General features: G+C 26.2%; 3 protein-coding genes across 4 annotated transcripts; 1 reads left to right on the top strand and 2 right to left on the bottom strand.

Annotated features, from left to right (window-relative positions):
* Positions 1-3,181: 3,181 nt before the first annotated feature.
* On the top strand, positions 3,182-4,171 carry LOC145845201 (voltage-gated potassium channel subunit beta-2-like). Its single transcript, XM_082952623.1, has one exon. It carries the CDS (start codon positions 3,182-3,184, stop codon positions 4,169-4,171), a length of 990 nt encoding a protein of 329 aa, XP_082808749.1.
* Positions 4,172-8,624: 4,453 nt separating this feature from the next.
* Positions 8,625-17,098, bottom strand: LOC145844455 (uncharacterized). 2 transcript variants are annotated; one of them, XM_082951858.1, is made up of 5 exons: positions 17,072-17,098; positions 12,327-12,530; positions 11,400-11,585; positions 9,893-10,003; positions 8,625-9,101 (listed from the first exon to the last, which is right to left on the bottom strand). In XM_082951858.1, exons 1-5 carry the CDS (start codon positions 17,081-17,083, stop codon positions 8,877-8,879), a joined length of 738 nt encoding a protein of 245 aa, XP_082807984.1. In that variant the 5' UTR covers positions 17,084-17,098; the 3' UTR covers positions 8,625-8,876. The 2 variants fall into 2 exon arrangements, with proteins under 2 accessions (XP_082807984.1, XP_082807983.1); XM_082951857.1 differs by lacking the exon at positions 17,072-17,098 and adding an exon at positions 13,794-13,965.
* Positions 17,099-21,211: 4,113 nt separating this feature from the next.
* LOC145845200 (citramalyl-CoA lyase, mitochondrial-like) lies at positions 21,212-23,914 on the bottom strand. The gene is made up of 4 exons (XM_082952622.1): positions 23,910-23,914; positions 22,863-23,065; positions 21,782-21,954; positions 21,212-21,259 (listed from the first exon to the last, which is right to left on the bottom strand). Exons 1-4 carry the CDS (start codon positions 23,912-23,914, stop codon positions 21,212-21,214), a joined length of 429 nt encoding a protein of 142 aa, XP_082808748.1.
* Positions 23,915-27,274: the final 3,360 nt, after the last annotated feature.

Raw genomic sequence — 27,274 nt, 5'->3', positions numbered from 1 at the left:
ACAGTTTGTTGTGTAATTGCACCCTATTACATCTCCTTTGACTCAATGGTCTTATTTATACGTTTATTATAAAGATTTTTCACCCCTTGTACTTCTTTATAAATATTGTCATCTACTCAAACAATTAAAACGATAACAAGTAACATTACAAACACACGTATTTAATATAAACATTGATATATAGTAATATGAGCTACAGTTCCAATACTCTACAATGTAACTAATATATAGCTGTATTTGATTGATAGTTTAGTAAAAGTCATAATGATTTTTATTCTAACATTGATTGTTTTTTATACTTTTGTGTTTGACAAGTGGACTGAATTAAATTTTGCTGAGTGTTTAAATAATTTTTTGATTAAAATTAAGGATTTAAGTTAAACCTAAAGTTGTTTAATTTTTTTATAGCAGTAGCTACTTCAAAAAAAAAGTTTAGTTTTTGAATTTTATTATTTTATTTACATATATTTTAAGGTTTAATCATATCAATTTGATCATCAGACCACAAGCTTTTAATAGACTTTTACCAGTTTTGTTCTTATTAGGACTCATCAGTCAGCCACCACCAAAAAACTTGCAGTCATCAATCTACAAACAGCTAATTGGTCTTCCAAAGGCTTGTGGTCTGATGATCAAATCGTATGATCTTAATTTTTATTAGCTTGAACTTGTCTCCTCACATACACAAGTCCAGGCTTAGGCTCTGTAAACTTTCGCAGTTGTTTTTGATAAATATATTGTTTTATAACTTGAAATATATTTTTGCCTAAATTAAAATTTAAACTACAAAAAATTTTTTTTTTTTTTTTATATCATTATTAAATTCATAAATCTTTGAATAGTTTTCAAAAACATGCAGCCATCCAGTAAAAATGTAAAAAGTCAAATTTAAGGTATACGTAAGGAATTTAATTTTTTATACTGACACAGTATACTCACTAATGTATTTAAAATATGAACAAATATAGGTTTTAGAACTACATAACTAGAGTAGAAAACATAAATAACTCTTTTTTTTCTTATAAAAGAAATATTTAACTAAAGTAATGTTGAATGATATGCTATTACAACAAGAGTGAAGTATCTTAAAAAATATTTTAAATTAATAAAAAAATTTGAATCTTTTTAAGAAAATAAAGTCATGCAAAATGAAATAGTTCCTGATCCAGAGTTATGTCTGACACCAGAAAAGAAGACTAGAGTTTTAAAAAACATAAATGGTTTCTCAGAGCTGGGAACAGACTCATCTTTGGAGCTAACACCTGAAAAAGAAAACGTTTGTTTGAGAGCAACTAAATCTTGCAAAAAAGTCTGCTTCGATATTCCGCCTGTCCAGTCAGACTCATCACACATATTAAATTGTGAAGTTGAACCTGCTAGGAATATTTACATAAAAAACAGTACATTAACTTCCTGTGCACCTAGTGGTGGTAACTATAAAAACTACAGGTTGAGCACCAACAACAGCTGTGAGGAGAACGCAAAGGTGAATGCTAGAAAATCGCGCACCAACAAAGTGTCAGCTCAGAGGAAAATCAATGACATGACGCGCCCAAAAAACAAATCAAATAATAATAATTCATCATATTTAGAAAGGAAACAAAGTTTATTGCGTTCCACCAACTTGATCAACATAGGTGAAAATAATAAAGACGATTCACAGCTTGGTGACTTTAAATACAACTCCTCACTCGTGCAGGGATACCGCTTGCAGATGCTGAAAGAAGACAAGTTCGATTCGCTGGAAACTGCCATCAAGCAAGTTGAAAACGAGGAGCAGTTGCAACGCAAGGTCATGAAGTCTGCGTCAGTCGCCACAAACGTTGACCCCGACCAGCAAGTTTACACCAACCTCAACCCGATACACGAGAACGATAGTTTCAATTTCATGAGCTCCTACACGCCCAAGAGCTACTCTGCAGCCAAATCAGATGAGAGTGAAGGTCCTGATATAAACAGTTTTCCTGTGGACGACCTCATCAAGGAGGTGGTGCTCATTGCTGATTCCACGCACGATGCTGGAAGAATAAAGCCGCAGCTGTCTGACATATCATCCGCGTTGAGACTGTACAAGCAGCAATGCTGTCACAACGAATTTGACATTATTTGATTGAAGTTTGTAGTACTCTGCTTTTAGAAAAATATGTTTCAAAGATGCTATAAAATTTATCAATGAGTAATGTTTGTAGTTTTAATAATATAATTCTCACAATTTTTAAATTTTGGATTTTTTCTAGTAGGTTCAGTGTTTCTATGAAGTGCTTAGTTTACAAAAGATCTATGATAAAATATTTTTTTTGTGGATTTGATTTTATAGAGCAAAAACAAATAATATGTTTACAAGTACTTTTTAAAATTTCAATAAAGTTTTCTTTTAAGAACTAACTAGATATTAGTAAATAATTTAACACAAAACAAGAAAGCTATTTTTTCAACCAAAAATTAGATAATTTTTTTTGATTTTTTTTTCTTCCAACTAAGTAACACTTTATAAATTCACTAACTTTTCAGTGCTATTGAAATCTGTTCATATTTGATTCTATTATTAACAAATACAAGATTCCTTTACATTTATAGATACATTCTTGCTTTAAGTATCAAAGTTAGTTTCTACAATGTTAATTTATTTAATAACCTCATACTCTAACTATTGTTTTTTAGATTTAAATATTAGCAATAGTACTTACAGCTGTTTTACTTATGCTTTTTTTATTAGTAGTTGTTTACAATCGTTGAGGATAAATTTATGAAAAATTAATTATTGATTTGAATAAATATTTTATAGAACTTGTTTGTATTTACATCTATACTTTCTTAAGTTTATATACTTTTTTTGAAGCAACTTTATAAGTTCTTTTTTAAATTTTGTATTTTTTATCTGGAATCAATTTGACAATTTCTCTTTGTTTCTTTAGCAAATCTAAAGTATTTTCTTTCAAAGTACATTCAGATTGTTGTGGTTGAGTTTACACATAAAAGTTTATTGTACTGATATCAAAAACGTGTAAATTTAAAGTTTTTTAGAAGCTTTCAAATTAAAGTTTTTACCATGATATACAATTTGTACATTTTACCAAAAACGCTATTTGGCATGGCTGTTTAAATGCGTTCAGTAAATTTAAACTTAAAACACATTAAAAGTTTTTACATTTCAGAACTTCTCATCAGAAAATTTTACGCCATGATATACAGAAAGCTGGGCAACTCGGGCCTGTCCGTCTCCTGCATCGGGCTGGGCACGTGGGTCACCTTCGCCAACCAGGTGGACGACAAGGCGGCCGAGGACCTCGTGACCGCCGCCTACGAGAACGGTGTCAACTTTTTCGACACCGCCGAGATATACGCGCACGGCAAGGCCGAGATACTCCTGGGCGACATCTTGAGGAGAAAAAAGTGGCGGAGGAGCTCGTACGTGATTTGCACGAAGCTGTTTTGGGGCGGGAGGGCGGTGAACGAGTGCGGGTTGTCAAGGAAACACATCGTGGAGGGTTTGGACGGATCCTTGAAAAGGTTGAAACTGGACTACGTGGACATCGTGATGGCCAATAAGTACGACCCGGACACCCCTGTTGAGGAAGTGGTAAGAGCTTTCAATTTTGTCATCAATCAGGGGAAAGCCCTTTACTGGGGGGTTTCGAGGTGGTCCAGCATGCAGGTCATGGAGGCCACGATGGTGGCAAAACAGCTTGGACTCGTCGGGCCAATTGTGGACCAGTGCGAGTACAACATGTTCGCCAGGGAGGCGGTGGAAACCGACGGGCAGGACCTTTTCGACCGCACCGGCCTCACCGCCGTCGGGTGGTCGCCGCTGGGGGGCGGTATGTACACGGGCAAGTACGCGGAAAAAATCCCCCAAAACTGCAGGTCCCGCTTGGAGGGCTACCAGTGGCTGAAAGAGTTTGTGACGTCGGACAAGGGCAGGCGGCAGCAGGCCAAGCTGAAGGAGCTGGAGATAATAAGCGACAGGATCGGCGCCACCCTTCCCCAGTTGATGCTGGCGTGGTGCTTGAGGAAGGAGAAGGTGGTGTCGAGCGTGCTGATTGGCTGCACTTCGGTGGATCAGCTGTACGAGAACATCGGCTCGCTGAAGTTTCTGAGCAAGCTGTCGGACGAGAATATTTTGGGGGAGATCGAGCAGGTCATCGGCAACAAGCCCAAATCTTACAACTAGTTTGATAGCTCGCTGTAAAAACTTAATAATATTTTTCTGTATTTTTTTAAAGAAACTATTTTGAAGAAACTACGTTTTCTATTAAAATTTTGTTTTATTTTTTTTCTCTTTTGCAAATCATTAATAAGTTTATTTCAGTTGTTTTTACTCTGAACTTTATTATCACTGTGAAATATAGCTTCATATTTGCATACTTTAAAACTATCCTCTTTGTAGTTCTAAAATATTGACAATCAACGTATATTTTTACACTTAAAGTAATGCAAGTAATTTTAATTAAGTTAATAAGTTTTTAATTTTACTGTGCTTTACTATGTTTAAAATTTTGTACTGATCTTTTAAACTGTTATTTTTCTCTTATGTTTTCAAAACTTTTATCTCATTTGAGTACTTACGATTCTTAGTACCAATTATATGTCTTTTGATGAGTTTAGCTCAAACATAACAATACAACTCTGTCAGAAATATACTTATGGCTGAAGCTTTTCAAAAATACATTGCTTTACTTAATTTCACTCGCTTCTTAACTTACAATATAAAGTTGAGTTTTTTATACAAGATATTGAAAAAGTCTCTACTAGACCTAAAAACTAAGTATACGTGTCTAAACAGTTTACTACTATTTTTTTAATTTTAGGCTTTAGATTTTTTTGACAATCACTTTTATCTTTATCAGATATTTTTTTTTAATTGATACGTTGATAAAGTAAGTAAGAAAAGTAAACTTATCAACTTTAAATCATCCCTGTATTATCTCAAGTATCTCCAGTGAACTGTTAAAATCTTGCAAAAATGGGACGATATCGCATTATTAGGAAACTCTGATCTAAACTAACAAATACTGCAATTAATAGAAAAAGTACACTATTTATTAAAATTTGATTATAGCTGAATATTTCTATTAAAGAGGACATTGTTTTATAGTGTAAGGTGCGACCACACTAAAAATCATAATTAAGTTTAACTTGAAACTTGAAGGTATTTTATACTACTTATAAAAACTAGGCATGACATTTGGTGGTTATATTTTATATTAAAGAACATACCAAATACGAAAATATAAAGAAAATACTCTAAATGTGGTCAAAGCTTTTACACAAGAATTAAATCCAGCAGGAATGTACTATAAGATAGTATAAATAAATTAAGAATAAACTACTTTGAATTAAAATCAAAAAGTAAATCATGAGTAAAAAACATTACTTGTAAAAGTGCTTTACAATTAACAATTTTATAAAAAATATCAGTATTAATAAAAGTTCAGTTCGGAACTGCAACTAGAAATTGTCGTTTAAACTTTGTCTTGAAAAAATCTTTAAAGTATTAGCAACTCGTAACGGGTTCAAAATTAGTTAAAAAGTTTATTTTTTTTAAGTGGTTTTTATAACTATTAAGTAAGACTAAACTACTGAGCTCTCGAAGTTTTGCAGAAACTTGCTAGGTTACACAAAAAATGGTTTTACGATCGTTAACTTCGCTCGATTAGCATTTTTTGTAGTTTAAAAAAGTTTCCAAACTTTAGATTCAATTATATTCCTTATTTATGTAGCTAACTAAGATTTTTATTCTATAGAACGCTCCTTTGTCTTTAATTAGAAAAATCCATTGGATTGGGGTTTGACTTTTTGAGTGGGGCCCCTTAGAAAAAAATGTTTTTTTTTTATCCAACCGATGTTTTAATTTGTTTTGTTTATATTCTTACTTTGCTGTGTTTTCAAGGGTGGTGTTTTTTTTTTCAAATTTCTCATGTTTTAATAATATATACAAATATGCCCGATTCTAAATTTCAAAAACCCTCAGTTTTCAAACGATCACTTAAGCAAAAAAAAAAATTTTTTTAATACCCTTAGTTATGACTACTTTAAATGGTGCACGTTATTTTTTAAATCTAAACTGTTTTTATGTAAGACATGATCCATGCACGTTTTACTAAAATTATCATTATTTGAACATTAAATCCCTAATATTTTTTTATGAGTAAAAATGTTCTTAGTTTGAAAAAGAGTAAATTCTTAGTATAAAAAAAATTCTGATTTCGCCGGATAAAAAATTTATGGATTCGGTAGATCTCTAGACTTCTTTTACCTAAGTCATCATTTCCAAGCTTAGAAAACTCTTAAGTGTAAAAGTCATGCCGCTCTTTGGCGTCTCATTAGTTAAAAAAACTACTTTGGTTATTGAATTTTACAGATTAGAAATTAATAAAACTTTTAATAATGTCTTTAATAGAATAATGCATATGAAAGGTATGAACATACATAGTTCATACGGTATGAAGACAAACTTTACAGCTTAAAGTAAGTGGTAAAGAAAAAAGGAATAAAGTTAAACAGTTTATATTCTATGTAGTTATAGATGTTTCAAAATTTTAGAAATGTCAAGTTTTATGATAAATTTTAACTTATGACTATGAGCTGCTAAAAATTAATGTTAAAAAGCATATCTGTTGTGGGGTGATCCTCCTATCGTGCCATCAAAGAATCCGAAACCACGAAAATCTGCAAACTTTGATCCTAAGAAGTTTTAAACTTACTATTATTTGTTTTAATCAGAAACAAACACAGCCACGAAGGAGAATGAGTAACAGGATTCTATTAATGAAGAGATTAAAACAGAAATTAAAGGCTTTTTTGCTTATGAAAATTTTAAAGTAGAAAGTAAAAAGGTTAAAGCTTTGAATTGGTTGACTTTTAAAAAAACAAAAGACCCACATCTTGGCAGCATTGCAACGAAGCTTCTTTTCACACCAACATCTTCTGTTTTAAGACTAATTTCTGAAACTGGTAATTTGTACGAGCAAAAACATAATCGATTGCTTCCAATTACCAGTAAAAAGCTTTTTTCTCCACCACAACTTAAAAAACTAGAATAGTTTTTTTTGTAGTATAAACGTGTAGAGACATCTTTTGCAACTGTAATTCATTTTATATCTTTAAACATTTGCTTAAGTTAATTTCTTTTTCTTTTTTTTTGTTACGGTAAAAGCGTAATCCTAAGTTAATTTTTTTTTATTGCAATTGTAATTTTTATTCTAACTTAGGCCCTTACTATAGTTGATACTCTATTTCTATTTTATGACGGTTCAATGTTATTTTCTATTGCGGAAGTAAATGTTCTTATTCGTTTGTTGAAACAGTAAAAAATTATCTTAAGTTGAACGTAAAATATTTTAACTCTGTTTGTGGTTCGTTTTTTTTTTTAAGCATTTATAAAGGAATGTATTTTATTTCTTTTGCTAAATACAAATAACGGAAATACAAGTTTCTTGTAGAATTGGCTTCCATGAATATCAAAAAATTAAACTAAGATCTTGTGTATGTAGCTTGTTTTTTTTTTTATCAAAACGTCCGTTTTTAAATTAAATTATTCCAACAATACGAATGAGTTTAATTACTAAAACTTTAAAGTATTGTTTAAGATTTTTTAATAAATAAGTAAAAAAAGATAATACATATTTTACATTTCTAAACTTGTATTCTATTTACATTACAAGCAACTAAAATCTTTAAGACTTCAATTATAAGTATATCCGAATTCGGATTCGACCTGTCTTAGTTTGAAGAAAAGATGTCTGGATTCGGCCAGATCTTAGTTTCAAAAATATATCGGATCCGGCATATTGGTCATTGTTTATAAAAATTAACTAAAAAATGACAAACATTCTTTAAAATGTATAAGGTATTTTTAGTGCTTGCAAGCTTTGATTTACAGTTTGTTTATTTTTTACTTAAAACATACATGCTGTTACCTGGTTTTTATCGCACACAATATTTTTTGAAATTGAAAAATATAAAATTAAAAGGTTTTTAAGCTAATAGTTTGACTTAAGCAATAAAAAATTGACCTACTCAAGTGTTATCAATAAGAATGTTCTCAGTTTAAACTGCTAATGACTATGAAGTATTACTAATATTTAAGTTTTACTGTTCTTGGCAAACTTGTTAAAAAGATTTAGATTAAAGCGTATATGGTTTAAAAATGTTTTAGTTGTTTTATAAAGTACATAAGTAATCTTTTATTCGTAAAACCAAGTTTAACTTAATCATATTTTTATAAGTATTTTTTTTAACAAAGCTTTTACAGAATAATTAAAACAGTTTGTTATATAATTATGATTAATTTAAATCACTATGATTTAAATTTTATTCACTTTATAGATTATAAGTTTACTAAATTTATATACAAATATTACAGTTTAAAACTAAGAAATTTTAGTTAAAAAAGAATTATTAAAACTGAAAAAAACATACAAAAACTAAATATATGATATAAATGAATATAGTAAACTTGTTTAATTGCACATTTAATAAAAAGAAAAGTTATTTGCAAATATATGACAAGGTCTTTAACAAAAAAACTTCTCATTAAGCTAGTTTTATTTGCAAAGCATTTTAAAATTATTTAGTATCAATGATTTACAAAACTAATCATTTACAAAATTGTTATTTGCACATTGAGACCTTAACGTAGTAAGTAAGGATCAGCTCATTAGTTTAAAGAAAAAAGCTGTGAGTATAAAAGTTGACAGAATTTTTTGAATACTTAAAAGCTTTCAACCCAAAATTTTTGTTTGCTTTTGAAAAACATATCCAACTTGAGGATATTATGAGTATTAGGCCTCACACTTAAGCAAAAAAAAAGTTCATTTGTGTTTGCAATACTAAAAAAAAAGTCTAAATCATTGTCTAATTGAAAGCAAGTTTCGCTAAAACTTAAAAACTTTGTACAGTTTCTCTGTCAGCCTGGTATCTTGCCGATCGTCACTGCCATCTAGCGATAAAATTTGCTGCCTCATCAACAGCTTGTTGTACCTCGTTTTGACGTGGTTGAACATTTCCTCGTCGCAGCTTGAGATGTTCGACTTCACCAGGTAGTCGTCCTCGCTAAACTCACTTGTCTTTTCCCATTCACCGTCGGGCGTTTTCCAGCTCTGATAATATTATTTAGTGTAAGTAAAACAGAGTTATAAAACATTAACAAAACAGTAAGCAAAAGTCCAGCTGTTAACGAAAATATAGTTTAAAGAAACTGTTCATAAAATGTGTAAAAACCGTTGTTGTACAAAATGAAAGTTAATATTATGAAGTGTTAAACTATGTCAGTGAATTTTGTTTAAAGGATTTTAGAAAGTTTAGTTTTTCTTTGAGAAGTATGTTTTAATCTTTAGAAAACGCTACTTGATTTTTGTTATTATCAGTTAGCTAAAGTTTCAACCTCTACTTTTTTGTTGTTGTAAGCTTAGTTTATTAAATGTCACCAAAGTATTATGTTAATTAATATTCTTTATAAACGAAAATTTGAAGTTCCAAAATATGTAAAAATTCAATTTTATTAAACATTGTACAAGAGTTCAGTAAATCTTAATTTAATTTAATATAGTTATATTAAAAAGTATAACTCAGTAAACCTAAAAGTTATAACTTGTTATGTTTACAGTATACTAAAAAAAACATTTTTTAGTTATTATTTAACGTAATTTTTTACTGTGTTAAGCTGTGTCAATTAAATTTTTGTTATATTTTTCAGTTGTCATCTAATGCTAAGTTAAGATGTAATTTATATCTAATTTAAGTGTTTAATGAAGTAAAAAATTTAAACTTTTTACAGAAGATTTAAGAAAAAAACTACCTTAGTTTTAAACTTTAAAAGTAGAGTTTTAGACTTAGTTACAATATTTATATTACTATAGTCATTTAAAAGCTGAAGTTAACTATATCTTACTTGAATGATGAACTTGAAATGTGAAAAAGCTTCCAGGAAGTTTTCAAATTCTTCTGGAAATTTACCGTTATTTGCTACTAAATGTGCTTGATTTAAAATTAGTTCTTCAGCCTGTATTAATTTTATGTTTAAAAGTTTTTCTTAAATTACTATGCTTATCCTTTTAAATATGTTAAAATTACACAAATGTATTACTTTTTTGTTAGAACAAAAACATATAATTTTTTGTTTACACAAAACATAAGTAATTAAAAACTGATGTTATAGTATAAATAATGTAAGCTAATTTTAAGTAAGCTTATATAAACATGGTATTTGATTACTATCTTGAAAAAATACTCATACTGTAGAATACAAGTTATGAACTACAAACATAAACACTGTTTAAAAAATGCTAAACTTTGAACATGATGGAATTTTATTATGACTTAAAAAGACGACAAAAAAATTTACAGCATAAGTAGTTGTAAGATAAAGTTTCACTATAAAATAAATTTAGAATATAAGATATTATATTAAAAAATAAATATTTTGTAAATAAAATAAACTGTTGAAAAAAGAAACATAAACAAGCTTATGAAAAAAATCATTGATCTAAAGCTACAATAACTGTATAAACATAATGAGTTGTCAAAAGTCACAAAAAGTTTTGAACCGAATATTAAAGTATTTTAATTAACCTTGGATTAGAAAACGCCTGAGCAAATGAAACTTGCATGCTTAATAACTGCATTTCTATTCATAAAAACTTAATTTGGATAAAACGTTTAATTTGTAGATTTCTGTATTACTTTTTTATGAAAAAGTTCAAAATTTTAAAACTTTTTCTTTACTCTAATTTAGTTTAGCTAAGAAAGGAGTTAGCTTTTCTTTAAATTGATATTAATAAAGAATAAATTTATGTCAAAATAGTGAACAAAACAGTACAACTAAAAATAAGATGTTGTAAAATGCTTTGTCGTTTTAAATAATAACGATAGAGTTCATTAAAAAAAGGCTTTAGTTATAAAAATAGTTGCAAGTTTTGAACATTTTGTTTAAAAACAAGTAAAAAAAAAAGTTTCAGTTGTCAAACAAAAATTACATGACGTTATGCTTTAATAATTTTGAATTTATAAATCAGTGCTGTTTAATTACGTTTTTAACAAATAAAATGTCTAGTTTCTAACCGGTTTTATGAACGTTTGGTAGTTGTTAAATTTTTCAATTTAGTTTTAATTACAGCATAAAATAAATAATATAATAGATTTAAGCTGTCAAAAAATGAACTTCAGTTTTAAAGAAGTAAGAAAAAAACTTTAAGAAAGTTGCAAAAGTTGTAAAATCAATGGTAACCATTCTATGTGTAAACAACTTTTAAAAATATTACATTCATCAAAAAATCTAAGCATTAATGTGTTTGTTAAAAAACTAAGTATTAAGAAAAATTATGCTGTAAAGTAAAAAAAAAACAACGTTATAATTAACAACTAAAGATATTAAATACTCACATATTAAAATGATTTACCTTTTGATCAAGGGGCAATAAAACTTTTATTACGTAGTTCCGCCAATTTTTGATCTTTTCAGCATCTTTTTTTACTTCTGCTTGTTTCAAATAATCTTCAACATCTATACTATCACCAATAGCTGCTTTAAAAGCAGTAATTCTGACCAAGCGATTTCCGTATAAAGGACCATACAGGTTTTTTAGCTGAAATTTATTTATAAATATATAAACATTTTTACATAATTGTACTGACTTATAAAATATAACTAAAACTGAAATGCTTACATATCAAAGATATTCTTTTGATTAACCAAAGTATTCATCAAACATTTTTTGTTAAATATCAGTACCTTTTTTGTTGCTAAATAGTTTTAAATTTAAAAAAGGTTTTAAAAGAGGTTTAAAAACTATAAAGAATGTTTAAGCACTTTGCATACTATTTTTTCTTCTTTCAGCATTTTTATAGGTTATAAAAAATAAATTAACACTTATAAATATTAAAACAAAAGGTTTGTTAAAACTTGGTGATTTTATTTTTACCCTAAGTATTATTTTTTGATTAATGAAGACATATAAAACAAAAACAGTGGAATTTGCAAAAAAAAAAAGTAAAACTAATCAACTTGTTTTAAAATAAAAATAACCTACTTTTAGCTTAAAGTTGTTTTTTAAAACAGTGCTATAGTTGTTAGTAGTTTTTTCGGAATCAATTTTAATACTTTTTTTATGTAAATAACTTTTATAAATTAATATTTGTTGTGAAATTTAATAACTTTACAACTAGACTACTGGCAACAATTATTACAACCTCTTGTTACAATTAAATTTAACGACAGTAGTAAACTAGTTTGAAATAATTCATTTGAATTTTAAATACTTTAATGCTCCAATCATTTATGATAACAATACAAAAGCACTATTTTTCAACAGAGTATTGCAACATACTTTGTCATTTATGATTAGCAACTCTAGCTTTCGTTTCTTGTTCTTTCTGTTGATCGAACTATCGATGAGCCAAGATGCGATCCCGAGGAAGACGGCTCCGTAGACTCTCGATTCGAACGCCTTTGTCCACCAGTAAGATAATTTCTTCCCCGGTTTCTGATTCTTCTTCGGTTTTTTCGGCGGGCTGTTGTGGAGGTTCTTTGCCTGCAAAAGTTTTAATAATTTTCAAATATTTATTTAAACTTTCAGTTTTAGACTTGCAAATGTACACTGTTTAATATGAAGAGTTTGCGAGTAATTCTGATTTTTTTGGTAACTTAAATGCATTTCTTTAAAAAATAATTTCCTTTATTGTACAACTTTTTTATAAAAATAATTCTGGCTGGAGTTTAAATAGATTTTACTAATGTTTACTTTAAAAGTTTATTCAGTATTGGTACTTAAAAAAAAAATTCAATTATTTTTATCAATAAACTTATTTAAACCTAAGTATTTTTAGTCAACCTTATGGTTTTAGATACTTAAATAGTCGGTAATATATTTTTTAATTACACTTTAATACTTATAATAACTGTAGTATTATTAACCTAATTAGTTTTAATTTTAACAAAGTACTTGAAAAATTGTTGTTATATCTTAATATGTCTATAAAAACATTAAAAAAGTCTCAGCATATAAAGTTTGACTGTTTGAATTCTTTTACTATTTCCTTTTAAATATATTTTTTCATACTATTTATTACATATTGTAGGTCGGTTTTAATTTTAGAATTAAAGTTAAAGTAATAAATGTATTTAGAAAACTACAAACTATTTTAAGCAGTTTCAATTTGAGCAAGAAAATTAGTTAGAATTATTTGGATATAACTGTACACAATTATGATAAAAAAATAATTCAAAGTTATTTAAATTTTATACTATAACTTTTAAAAAAATTTCCAATGCATAAATTGCTTTTTTCTAATAAGAAATTGATTTTACATTAAACTGAAAACAACTAAGTAAGCTTAATTCTAAAGTGTTGTATTAATATCTACAAAACTTAGGACAAAATTTTACATAAAATCATTACTTTATGTATAGCTATAAATTAAAACGAGTAAAAATAATACCTTAAGTGTTTGATTTTATTGTGTAATAAAAGAAGTCTACTTAACAGCAAAATGTTAAAAGAATCTAAATACAAATGATTGAGAAAAGTCGAAAACAAAAAAAAAAAAAAAATGAATTGAAAAAAAATCGGAGCTATCTTAACTGGTTAGAAAAGTATATTAGTATTTTAAAAACTATTTATTCAATTTTTTTTGACTAGTTTGTAGTTAAATAACAAAAAATAAATTTAGCGTGTCAAAACAATTCTACTTTTGAAGGTAATTTACTGTCTGTACCAAATAAGTAACAAATAGTTAAAACTAGTTTTAATTAGACATAAAATGAAAAAAATACATTTTACTAAACGAAAACTTACCAAAGTAAAATTTGAGTCGTACATCTTAAAAAAGTTGTACTTTGTCCGCAAGTAGGAAAAATGTATTTTTCTAACTATCATGTTTTCTAACAAAGTAAATAAACTTTAATAATGTCTCTGTTTAAAAAACAAAAACTTTACGTCAAAATTTTAAAACAATGTATCAACAAAGTATTCTAATCTCAAACTAGTGTCGTAGCATTGTTGATCAATACTAACAAAAGCGACCTCGTTGAAAATTTTGCCACGCTCCGTTGAACATCATTAATCGTTTTTTTTTTTAATTCTCTCGTTTGCTAACCAGGAGCTCTAAAGTTACAAAATTATACAGCTATAAACATACGCGTTTTTAGGGAAATAATCAGCAAAGCTTCGAAACTTTTCAGAGCGTGAAATTCGTTGTGGCAATCTAACTTTAGTTAGATATTTGATCGTAATATATGCTTTTTGAATGATCTAGTTTCGTTGGTTTAAACTGAAATAAAAAGTTTGAAACATAAATAACTTATTTTTAGTATTAGAAGTTAAAGAAATATAAATAATATTTCGTTTAACAAATTTAATTTGACTAAAAAGTTATTATTTCTGAACAAATAAGTTCAAAAATGTTTTGGATTTTAAACGAAATTCGCAAGTAAATCTATCTACAACAAGTAAACAAAATTAAAACTGTAATAAAAAAAAATCTGTTAAAAGTACTTAAAACTTTATTACAATAAATTTGATTATTTCTGTGATAATTAAAAAAATAATTGAAAAGTAAACTTTGAAACTTTTTAAATATATAAGATATAACAAGTATATTTTAAGAAGACAATTATAAATTAGTCCTTTTGCTGTAAACAAATTCAAAATACTTTTTTAATTGCTTTTTTTAGTTTAAGATTATGAAAATGCTTTAGATGGAATATTATCTTTACTTATTCTAAAAATAATTATGCTTTATTTAATAATATCCATGTTAATTATAGTTAGTTTCGAAATAAAACTAATTAAACAAAATCATTTCAATTACTGATAAAGTACTATCTAAGTTTTTTAACATAAAGTATATGTAAAAATGAAAAGCTTGTTCACAGATAACTAGTTTAAATTAAAATACATTTATACAAATACTGCATTTAGCTGATGAAAATTGAACACTTTTTTTAAACCTTAAAACTAAGAAGAATAAAAAAGAAAACTACATGAAAACTATTGATATAAAAGTAGGTCAGAAAAACTTTGCGTTAAATGTTTAAATTATCGTAGTAAAACAAAACTCTTACTAACTTGTGACATCATAATGAAGTACATACACAAAATTTACTTCTATAGTTTTAATACTTAATAAACACTGGCAGTAAACTTTAAAAACAGTTTGAAATAGCTTTTCTTAGCAAAACACGTTTTTTCACAACTTGAACATTTTAATATGATGAGGAAGGCATATGAAAAAGTGATATCATCAAAAAAAAAAGATTGTTGATAAACGTTGAGAGTAAAGTATTTTTAATTGGTTTTTTAAATTTAATCCTTTTTTTTAAATGTGTCGCTTTTGAAGAAAAAAAAAAGAAAGAGTTTTTTTTGTTACTTTTGACGTTGAAATTACAATTCCTGAAACTTTGTGTAATTCATAACCAAAAAAGTATTTTTTCTAGAGTGTTTTTTTCTTTTATAACTATAATATTTAAAGGCCTTTATTAATTTCAAGGTAAAAGTAAATCTTTACAATTTTACTAAAAAATTATGGTAAACAAGTTTAGCGAAACTTTAATTTACCTCTCACTTAAGTGTTAAAAAATGTGTCTTGCGATCCTTATATTTTCAAGCTATTGTTTGGTTAAATGTTAAAGCAGTTACGATATTAAAATTTATTTTTGTAATTTCAAACTAATTTTTTTTTGATAATCTCTTGTAAAGTTTTACTGAATCTGATTAAATTTAGTAATAATTGTAGTTTTATAAATTTTTAATAATAATTTTTAGTTTTATTTTAAGTTCTAAAATGTAGTACTATTAAATATTTTAAAAATTTTCAAAGAATTAAACTCACAAATTATTGATGATTAAAAAAAATCGTTTTTATGACAAATATTTCATTATAAAATTTATTGTTCATTTTGTAGGATGAATGTATTGTAAGCAATAATTCTTAAGCGTTTAAAAAGTAGTTTTAGACAGTATCTCCCTAATCTTTTTAAAAGCTGTCCACAGAAGATTTCTAAATATTCTGTAAACACTAGATCATTAGCCCGCAAAAATGCAAACTTGACCCGCAAATAGAAGTTTAAAAACTTACATTATATATTCTGAGGTGTAAAAAGGTTTTAAGTACAATTTATGGGATCCTCAAACCTTACACTAGATATTTAGGGTCCATTATGAAAAGTAAAAACTACAACTGCCGCTATTTAGTCAGATATTTGATCGTAATCTGTGCTTTTTGAATGGTCTTGTTTTGTTGTTTAAAAATACGTAAACTTTAACTAAAAGTTTAAAACAAAAATAACTTATTTTTAGTACTAAAAATTTAAAAACATATAAACAAAACTTCGTTTAATATATTTGTTTTGATTGAAAAGTAATTTTTCTTACCAAATAAGTTGAGAAATGTTTTGGACTTTAAACGAAATTTGCAACTAAATTTATCTACAACAAGTATACAAAATCGAAACAGTAAAAAAAAACTTTCTTTTAAAACTTTTCTACAATAACTTTAATTGTTACTGTGATAATTAAAAAACAGTTAAAAATAAACTTTTAAACTGTTTAAATATGAAAGATATAACGAGTATGTTTTAAGAAGACACTTATAAAATAGTCATTTTGATGTAAACAAATTTGAAATACTTATTTTACTTGTTCTTTTTAGTTTTAAAGCAAGAAAATGTTTGAGATATAATATCATATTTCCTTATTTTTTGAAAGATTTATACTTTATTTCATAGTATCTTTGTTAATTATAGCTAGTTTCAAAATAGAACTAAGTAGTAAGTGCATTTTCTAAATGCATCAAAATCCTTTCAACTACTAATAAAGTACTATCTAAGTTTTTAATATAAAGTATATATAAAAATAAAAAGCTTGTTCACAGATAATTACTTAAAATTAAACTAAATTTATATAAACACTGCATTTAATTGATGAAAATTGAACACTTAATGTTAAACTTTAAAACTTCGTAGAAAAAATAAAAGAAAAAATAACTTAAAAACTTTTAAATGACAAAAAAGCAGGCCAAAAAAACTTTACATATAGTGACTTAATTATTATAGTATAAAACAACTCTTACTAACTTGTGACATCATAACGAAATAAATGTATAAAGCTTAATTCTTTAGTTATTATGTAAAAAAACACTGATTTTACACTTTAAAACAGTTTTAAAGTAGCTTTTTTGAAAGAAGCACTTTTTTTTTACATTTCAATACTATTACAAAATGAGGAAGTGAAATATGAGAAAGTAACATCATCAATGAAAAATCAAATGTTTACAAAAGTTTAGGGTAAAATATTTTCAATAAGTTTTTTACTTATTATGATCATTGGACTGTATTGTTATTGTAAACAAGATGTAGAACAGACAGTTAATAACTTTTGGCTTTATATACCAAGTAGTTCATAACCAAAAATTACTTTTTTAAAGATTCTCTATTTGTTTTATTTTCTTAACTGTAATCGTTTTATTTTAAAGTTTTATATGAACTTTGTAAATACAAAAAAAGTTTGTTCATAGACTTAGTAAAAAAAAAATTTGAAATTTTTGTATACCTCTTACTTTTTGACGTTATAACTTTTTTCAATGTAAAAGCTACCGTATTTTAGAGCTAAACTTTATATAATTTTGTAAATTAATGTTAAATCGGGTCTGATAATCTTTACTTTTGTTTAAAATGCTAAATTAAGTACTGTCAAAACAAATTAAAAGTTTTTAAAGAGTTAAATAAAAAAAAGTCTTCATGATTAAATAGAAAATTACTTTTTTATTGACAAATGTTCAATTTTTAACTTAATCATACAACTTTTGAGATATCTTGTTAGTAATAACTCTCAAGCGATAAGATAATTTCAGCCAGTGTCTACATAAACTTTTCAAAAGCTTTGCACGGTAGTTTAATAAATAAATAAAATTGTAAACAATAGATGAGTACAGTACAGTCACCTTTTGCAAATCTACGCAATCGTTTAGTTTTGCACTTTCCTTTAGTTATGCATTTTAAAATTCTCAAAAAATAAATATAAATTATTTGAATAATCTTTGGTATTGTAAAACTGATGCAAAATCTTCAAAAGTTCTCTAAAAACTACAATTTAAGTATTTGATATAAGGTATGCACTTTTTGAAGAAAATATCAGCTTGTATATATAGCTTTATGTTTCTTATATTTAAACAGCTTTAAACTTAAAGTTAAACAACTTTAAACCAAAGCAAAGAAAAAATTGAACTAAATTATATCATTTTAAAAAATTTAAGCTTACAAAATTACTTAATCATTTTAGTTTTTTTTCATGCATATTTTAACATAAATAAGTATTCAAAGTTTAAAGCAAATCTTATGCTAATAGAGATCCTAGCGAAGCAAGTTCACTAGAATATATATTATTTGTATTTTATGGGTAGCTCCGTTAAAGTGTGATAGCAGAAACATATGTTTCTTTCTTTAAGAAAGAGTACTTTGAAAATTTGTTGTTATGTTAAACATAAATATCAACTTCAATAAAATTAATAATAACTGTATTGAATTCTTTAACTTTAATTAATACTAAACCGAATTAGCAGCATTATAAGTAAATAAAGAATTAAGTCAAAACTAATTACCTAAATTTAAAATTAATACAATTTCTATATAAAACAACTTAAAAAAACATTTAAAAGTCAAGCTTGACAATTAGCATTTTTATGTTTTCATAAACTGGAGTTTAACAACTGTAAAAACAAAGCATAAAGAATATGTAAGCATATTAAACTAAAACGAAAAATGCTTCAAAAAAACGTTGCTGAAAACTCTTTTACAAAACAATAAATCTCTAATAAAAATATTTTAAGTGGTACATTTGTTGCTGAAATATATTTGTGTACAGTATACTGTTGCATTTTTTGAAATACAGTATTTTGAAATATCTGTAATGTAGAGTACAACTTTTTTATCAATATTGAGAGTTAAGATATTAAAATCTTAACTGGAAATAATAATATGCAAACTTCCTTAACAATCTATTTCTAAACAAACTTTGAAAAATAACAAGTTATAGTATAAAAAATTAAAACGTTCTTTAAAAACCAAACCTATATATTTTTTTAACTACTTAACTTATTAAACTGCAAAAGCCAGCGCTAAATTCAATAACTTCAAGTTTGTTAAATTAAAATTTTAGTAAGAAACTAGTTTATTGTATTATTTTTCGAACAACAAAAAAAGCGCTCAAAATAATTGGTCTAAGGACCTGGTGTACGGAAAGCCTTCCAGCTATCGAGTTGCACAACACTTAAATACATTTCAACGTCTCGTGGAGTAAACGTATCAAAAGAAAAAGTTTTCGATTTATAATGTGTCAGACTAATATACTACACTGACTTTACTGATAAAATTTTACCTTTGTTGTTATGTTACAAATTTTACTAATTTTATATACTAAACTACATGTAATTAAAAATTAATTAAACGACTTTACTTAGTTTTTTTAATTATAGCAAAAAGGTTTATATAGATTGGTTTCACGATTTTTTTAAGGACTCAAAAGAACGATTTTAATATCTCAGTGGGCAAAAGGTAATTTATAATTAACGGGCAATTTTCTTTTGCATTTGTGTTATGGAAATCTAAGCTTAAAAGTAGATTTTTATTTCAATAAATTGAAAGCATTTAAGTAAATTGGGTTTAAGTAAACTATCATATTTATATTAAAACTAATAGATTTGAAGGCATAAAGATTGTAAAAAAAATCTTTAATACTAAAATATACGTTTTCAACTAAAAAGCCAATTTCAGCTAATTAAAATTACTTTTAGAAATTCATTTGTTATATTTTCTAGAATAAATCAAATTTAAAGCTATTCTATACTTTTTATTAGTTTTAAAAGTTTTCACTCGATACTATTATTTCATAATTTAAATATAAACTACTTTACATAAAAACAGCTTTGTTTTATATTGTTAACAAGGGTTTCCCAATTTTTTTTTTCAAAAGGCCAACTTTAGAGAAATTTTGAAAACTATGGCACACTCCAATAAGATTTCTAAAAAAAAACGCCTAAGACTTTTTATTTTGCTCTACATCATCACCTCCACAACATTTAGTGTAAGTTTCAAATTATGGTCTCGCAGCTCCCCCTGTAGCACCTTTACTGCTCGTTACTTGGCTCAATTTGGGAAACCCTGTTCTAAACTAAACATTCTTGTTTTTTTTATTTTGATTAAAGTAAATTTCAGTCTCTGTAAAAAAAAATAAACATTGCAATTAAACTTTTTTAATATACATAGATATATATATATATATATTAATTGTTCAAAATGTTTTACTTGTAAATAACTTATATTATTGCTAATACAGTCATTAACATGTGATTGATGTAACAGCATTTCGTTGATGATAGATATTCAGAAAACCTAACCTTTAATGAAAATACAAAAAATTGACATAAATACAGGGTGCAAGCTTGAGTGATAAAAACCTAGTTTGAATTATATCAAACTAGCTGAGCCAGCCTGAGTTTAATTTAAAACTATAAAATAAAAAAATGTTATCCAAAAACTCAAAATACAACTACTGTTAATAAACTGAGTTACCAAAAAAAACATGTATATTAAAATAATATGTATCTATAAAACTAAGACTTCAAGTCAAATATACTAGCCGGAGATAATTGAAAAGTATAAACAGTAGAGTTTTAGTTTTGCAAAAAAAACTATACAAGCTTGAGTCAGCCTGAATTCTTTCAAAAGTTTCAAACGAGTTTAAGTTATTCTGAGTATTCTAAGTGAGTAGCAGCCCTATAAACAGGACTTTCTAATAAATTAACAAATTCAAATCAAGTTTTAAAACGTATGTGTTTAGCTTAAACAGATAAAAATAAGTTTTTCTTTTAAAATGACACATATTTAAGACAGTTCTAAAAATCGATGTTATGTAAAAAGATTATAGTAGTTAAGTTTTTGTGAAATATTTTTTTACCTATTCTATCTGTAGATAAAATCATATTTTCTTTTAAGATCTTTTATAAAAACAAAAAAAAAACATTAACTATTTATACTTTAACCTTAAGGCAAGTATTTTCTTAAAACTACACAATTTATATCATCTAAACATTCTATTAAAATTGTTATTTTTTTTACAACAACTAGAACAAGAATTAAATGAGCAATGTAAACATATAATATACTACAACTTGTAATATACCTTCAGTTTTTAAACAATTCTTTGATGTTTTTTGCTCGTTAAAAAGTAGGCATGTCTATCATTTGTCCCCTAAAATAAAAGACGCCCTGTTTAAAAAAATTTATAAAATTTTGTTTACAGTTTTTGGTAGATAAAAAATAATTTAAAATTTTAGATAGTTAGTAAACAACACCACTTATAATAATATTCACATAATAAGTTTTTTGAAGGACCATATAAATTACAAAAAAAAAGCTTAAAACTAATACATTTTTAATAATAAAAAGTTTCCTTTTCTTTGCTTTACAAAATTGTATTTTGAAAGAAATTATTTAAAAATAAAATTCAACTCAAGCATATTTAGAAAATTGCTTATGATAAAAAACTCTGACGCTTATAAAAAAGATTTTGCAAAACAGTATTAGTTGCAGCTTTTAAGTTCTTTGAATTGAAGTAGTTTTAGTTGGCTACGTTTAATAAACTCACACTAAAACATCTTACAAATATTAAGTTTACGTAGAAAACGTAGTGTAAAAACCTTTATTGCACCTAAGAAGAACTAGCAAATAAACTTGGTAATAATAATACTAATAAACATAAAAACAAGTTTAGTACTTATACAAACCAACCTTATTATTGGACACTTCGTACGCAGCAAGCAGCTGATTGGCCCATTTAACTTGGTCACTAGAGGGCATGAAAGCGCGTTGCACCGTTTCAATCTGGCTCGGGTGGATTATCTGCTTTCCGCTGAAGCCGAAGCTCTTGCCTTGCAGCGATTGTCGCTTCAAACCTTCGTTGTCTGTGATAACCCTGAAGATAACATAAATAAATACATATAAACAAACATTTTTACTTGTTTTAGGTAAGCTAAATTAATAATCTGTGTATCAAATTTTGATTCTTTAAGTAATAAGATTACTTACATCTGCATTACTACTTTGTTTAAGATTTACACTATAGAAAAAGTTTGATTTTTTACTCTGTAAAATTTTTAAAGTTTTACTACCAAAAAAAGAAGTATATACAAAACATTAAAAACAGTTAAATAAATTAAAAAAGGTGAACTATTTAAACACAATTAATTTTTTTAGTGAAGTCTTTTTATTAATCTGAATACAAAAATTTCAACCAACTTATATTCTTTTAATTTTGAACTATAAACCTCTAAACCCTAGAATTAATAAAGTTTTACTGATTTTAAAAGTATAGAATGTATAGACAATTGACTAAAAAAAGCTTATAGCTACTGATACCACTTGAGTACTTTACAACTTATTTTGAAAACTTAAAAAAAAAATTGTTTCACAAAATAAAGTGTTTAAAACTAGCTAACAAAATAGTTGTAATTAAATAGCTTTTGTACTAAAGAAGAAATAAAAACTATATGAGGTAAATTTAAATAATCAGAAGTCAAAACATAGTTTTTAAGATAGGATATTTTAAGCCAATTAATTACAAACTATTATCATATTAGAATCCTTAGAATTTACAAAGTTTTAAAAAGTCTTGATTAGTGACAACACTGCTAAACAAATTTTGTTAAAGGAAATATTAGCTTAAAAAGCTCATAAAACTTATACTTTTCTGCTATATAATCTTGTTTCAATTAAGAAATATAGTAACAATAATAAGAATTAATATAAACTTTTTTGAATTTAACAATAAATGTATGATACGATAAAAACAATCACTAATAGAACAAAATACAAACCATGTTCATATCCTGGTAAGTGATATCAATCTTGTGAACGACCAAACAGCTTGGAAGATGATCGAGCTCAAAAAGCATGCTGACATCCAGCTTGAACAGTTTCGTAGTTGGGGATTTTATTCTGATTCCAACCTCTCCCGCGTAGTCGGATTTTAATTGGCTGTAATTTTCAAGAATGGTGCTCCGTGCATCCTCCTTTCTTTATAAATAATAAGTATTTTAATAGTAAGAATTATTCAGAAGATGTGAAGGTCTTTACCACACAATTAATAAAAATGGGTTAATAAATGAAAATACAAAAACTTTGATGTAAAATTTATCTATTTTATTTCAATGATAATGCTATTACTAAACTGAAAAAGTAAAATTTCTTTTTAAAAATATTTCACTTTGTATTTGTTTGAATTAACTTGAGCTAAAAAACAACATTTATTTATATAAAGCTTTGTTATCTGAGATTTAAAGAAATATTTGTCTCTAACTAGCTTGATGTATTAAATTATAAAATAGTACTAAGTTACGATAAGCTCTTAACTTGTAAAAAGTACTTACTACTTTTATTTGTTGTCGCTTATTTTATTAAATCTTTAGTTAAAATGATCGATTTTGTCGGTTACTCCAACTATTTTAAAATAATGCGGCCTGCAAACAATCTTTTAAAATAAATTTGCCTGCGATATATAAAAGGTTTCTGAGACTGACCTCTGTCCCTGTTCTAGCCACTTATTTATCGGATTTGTTTATGTGATTTGTAAACTATACTAGATTATGATTTCTAAGAGGCCCCACACTAAAAGTCAAACCCAATCCAATAGATTTTTTTTTTAATTAAAGAAAAACGACCGTTCTCTAAAATAAAAAAAAAAAGTTTTTACTTAGCTATTAAGATAAGGAAAATAGTTGGGTCTAAAGTTTGAACATTTTTTGAAAAATTCTTGAAAAACGTTACCAAGCTAACTTCACACTCGTGATTGGTTTTGGTGTAGGTAAATCCCAAATATCATTTGATCAAAGAAATAAGTTTTTAAGTGATTGCTTCTCACTTCATTTAGTAGAAACAGCACATATAAATGTTCATGAAGTTGCCACATATCACTCTGTTGAAACTTGGAAGCCACATAGTTATAATAAAGAAAACTTTTTGTGTAGCGACTTAAGCATTTTTCCCGTTCTATTTGGCAAGTGAAAAAAGTAGCTATAAATTAAAAAAGATGTGGACTGATAACATAGGGTCCTAATGACTGCTTTTAAAACTCTCTGAGTTGAAAATTGCAAGATCAAAACCCATGACCTACACATAAAAAAAAAGTTATAAAAAAAATTAGTTTCTTCATTAAAGATATTTTCTTTCGCCCCTAATATTTAATTGTAAAATAGCTTGAAGTAAGGCCAAATTTAAACCATAAATATTGCATAAATATCTCTATAATATATCTGATTAAACTAAATAAAAATATTTACATTAAAATTTATTTTATACCATTTTGCTTTGACATGCTTAATGGCTTGGTGAGGTAGAGGTCCTAATCATGGCTTTCAAAACTTTTTCATTGCAAATAAATTGTTTGAAAACTCAAAATTTAGGCATTTCTTGATTCTTATTTTTTGAAAAAAGTTTTACAAACCTGTTAAGGAATTTTAAGGGTATATTGATGGTATTATATTTTACAAAGCCTGGAGGAAACCTCCTCTTAAAAAAATCCATTTCTTTTATGATTTTACAAAGCACATTAAAAGGAAAGTCAAATATTAGAAAACTCTGTTCTTAAACACATTTTTTTGAGGTTTTTGCAAGCAATATTTTGCAGAATTACCATGCACTCAGGCTAATTTGAAATTTTTGTAAAACTGCTGCTCAGGTTTGGACATTTTTTACTAAATTTTGTACTTTATTTTTATGACTTCTAATCTTTTTATTTTTATTTTTAAGTCCCTTTTTATTACTTTAGTATTTTGTAGGTGTTTAAGCTTTACATTAACTTCATTTCATTTTTTGGCTTCTATTATTACTATTGTCTTTTAATATTATCATAAACTCAAGCTAGTTTTTGGTCACTGAAGCTGACTTAAAGAATTCAAAGAGTGGTAACTGTTTACAATTTTTTTTGATAGATAAAAGTTTAAGAAATTTATGATTTCATTAACAAGAAGTTAGCAGTGTATATAAAAGTATACATATACGTATTATATAATTTTTTAAAGCAATTTTCTTGCAAACGTTTAAGTACTTCATATTTATTTTTAAGATCTAAAAATTTACTTATGGCTTCTTCAGAGTCTAAACTTGTTGGTTAGATGTATTTTTAACGATTTAAAGATTTTTAGTGATAATAAAAACACTTGAAAAAAAACAACTCATACAACTGATTTGCGTAGGCTAATAGAATGAATTTTTGTTTTTGCAATTTTTTTGCAAACGTTCAAGTACTTTATATTTATTTTTAAGATCTAAAAATTTACTTATGGCTTCTTCAGAGTCTAAACTTGTTGGTTAGATGTATTTTTAACGATTTAAAGATTTTTAGTGATAATAAAAACACTTGAAAAAAAACAACTCATACAACTGATTTGCGTAGGCTAATAGAATGAATTTTGGTTTTTGCAATTTTCTTGCAAACGTTCAAGTACTTTATATTTATTTTTAAGATCTAAAAATTTACTTATGGCTTCTTCAGAGTCTAAACTTGTTGGTTAGATGTATTTTTAACGATTTAAAGATTTTTAGTGATAATAAAAACACTTAAAAAAAAACAACTCATACTTTTTTATAGTGTTTTTATTATTACTAAAAATCTTTAAATCGTTAAAAATACATCTAACCAACAAGTTTAGACTCTGAAGAAGCCATAAGTAAATTTTTAGATCTTAAAAATAAATATAAAGTACTTGAACGTTTGCAAGAAATATGCAAAAACCATAATTCATTCTATTAGCCTACGCAAATCAGTTGTATGAGTTTTTTTTTTAAGTGTTTTTATTATTACTAAAAATCTTTAAATCGTTAAAAATACATCTAACTAACAAGTTTAGACTCTGAAGAAGCCATAAGTAAATTTTTAGATCTTAAAAATAAATATAAAGTACTTAAACGTTTGCAAGAAAAATGCTTTAAAAAATTATGTAATACATATATGTATACTTTTATATACACTGCTAACTTCTTGTTAATTACTTATTGCCAATACTTTTAACGAGAAATTTTTTGCAATAGATTATCTATTGAAGATTGCATTTAAATTTTATTATATATATTTATAACAAAATAATATTAATTAAGTTAAAATAAATTTTTGAATGCAGCTCATGGTCTGCAGTTTGCTGAGTTTGGTTACGGCCATAGGGGGGTAAGCCATGTTTTTTACAAGTTGATCTTATTTTAAAGAGTTTTTTCTAAGCTTAAAGATTCTTTTTATCGTTTTAAAAAATTCAAATTATTTTTTGAGACATGACTAGTCAAAGTCGGGCCGCATAAAAGGTTCCCTATGGAAAGGGAAAACTAAACAACAAAAAAAGACTATTTTATTTAAAATCTATCATCTCCACCATTTTTCAAGCATTCTTCTTCAAACTTTTACAGTCTAATCTTTATACAATAACGAAAAAACGTTACTTTGAAATTAAAAAAAAGATTGTAAAAATATTATTTAAAAAAAAAACACTTTTCTTCTTAATTTTTTTGATAAAAATTTGATTTTTTTACATTATTAAAATTCTAAAGTAACATTTTTTCCTTTTAATATAAGGAACATTTCTTGAAAATTTGAAGAAGATTGCTTGAAAAATGAAGGAGGAGATAGATTTTTAGTGAATTTTCAAATTTCTGAGAAAATTGACCTCAAAAAGTTTGCGGTCCATACGTTTGTATTGGAAACTTTTTACAAAAAATAAAATATCTCAAAATTTAAATGATATTTTGGAATTTTATAAAAACAGGCTTGTAGTTTGTATTTAAAGCTTTCAAATAAAAGCCAAAGTTAATTTTTGTAAAAAAAATGTTGGACCCCCATGGCCTTAATGTATTAACTGTTCAATATATTCTAGTTTTATTTAAAATAGTCTGACCACCTTCTTTTTAGAGACTGCTCAGCTTTAAAATTCAGTTTTTGACAAAATTACTGCATATATACTGATGAAATTTTTTTACCTACTATTGGAGACCTTTTTAAAAGAATTCCTAAATTTTCTGTTAGTCAGTTTAGTAATTATGTTGTCACAACAAAACTATTATTTAGCTTGCTAGCATTTTGATACAGCTTATACTTAACAAATAATAAAAATGTTAGGTTTGCCACACACTTCCACCACTCAGAAAGATTTTTTCATGTTATTTTAAAAACTCAGGCTTAACTTAATAACTTTGAAATCAATGTTTTTTTTACAGAAATATTAAATTATTTTCTTACTAACA

Source organism: Thalia democratica, chromosome 9, assembly GCF_965202585.1.
Source record: "Thalia democratica chromosome 9, ktThaDemo2.hap1.1, whole genome shotgun sequence".
Lineage (NCBI taxonomy): Eukaryota > Metazoa > Chordata > Thaliacea > Salpida > Salpidae > Thalia > Thalia democratica.
Note: the sequence above shows the minus strand (reverse complement) of the source record. Positions and strands in the feature narration are given on the sequence as shown.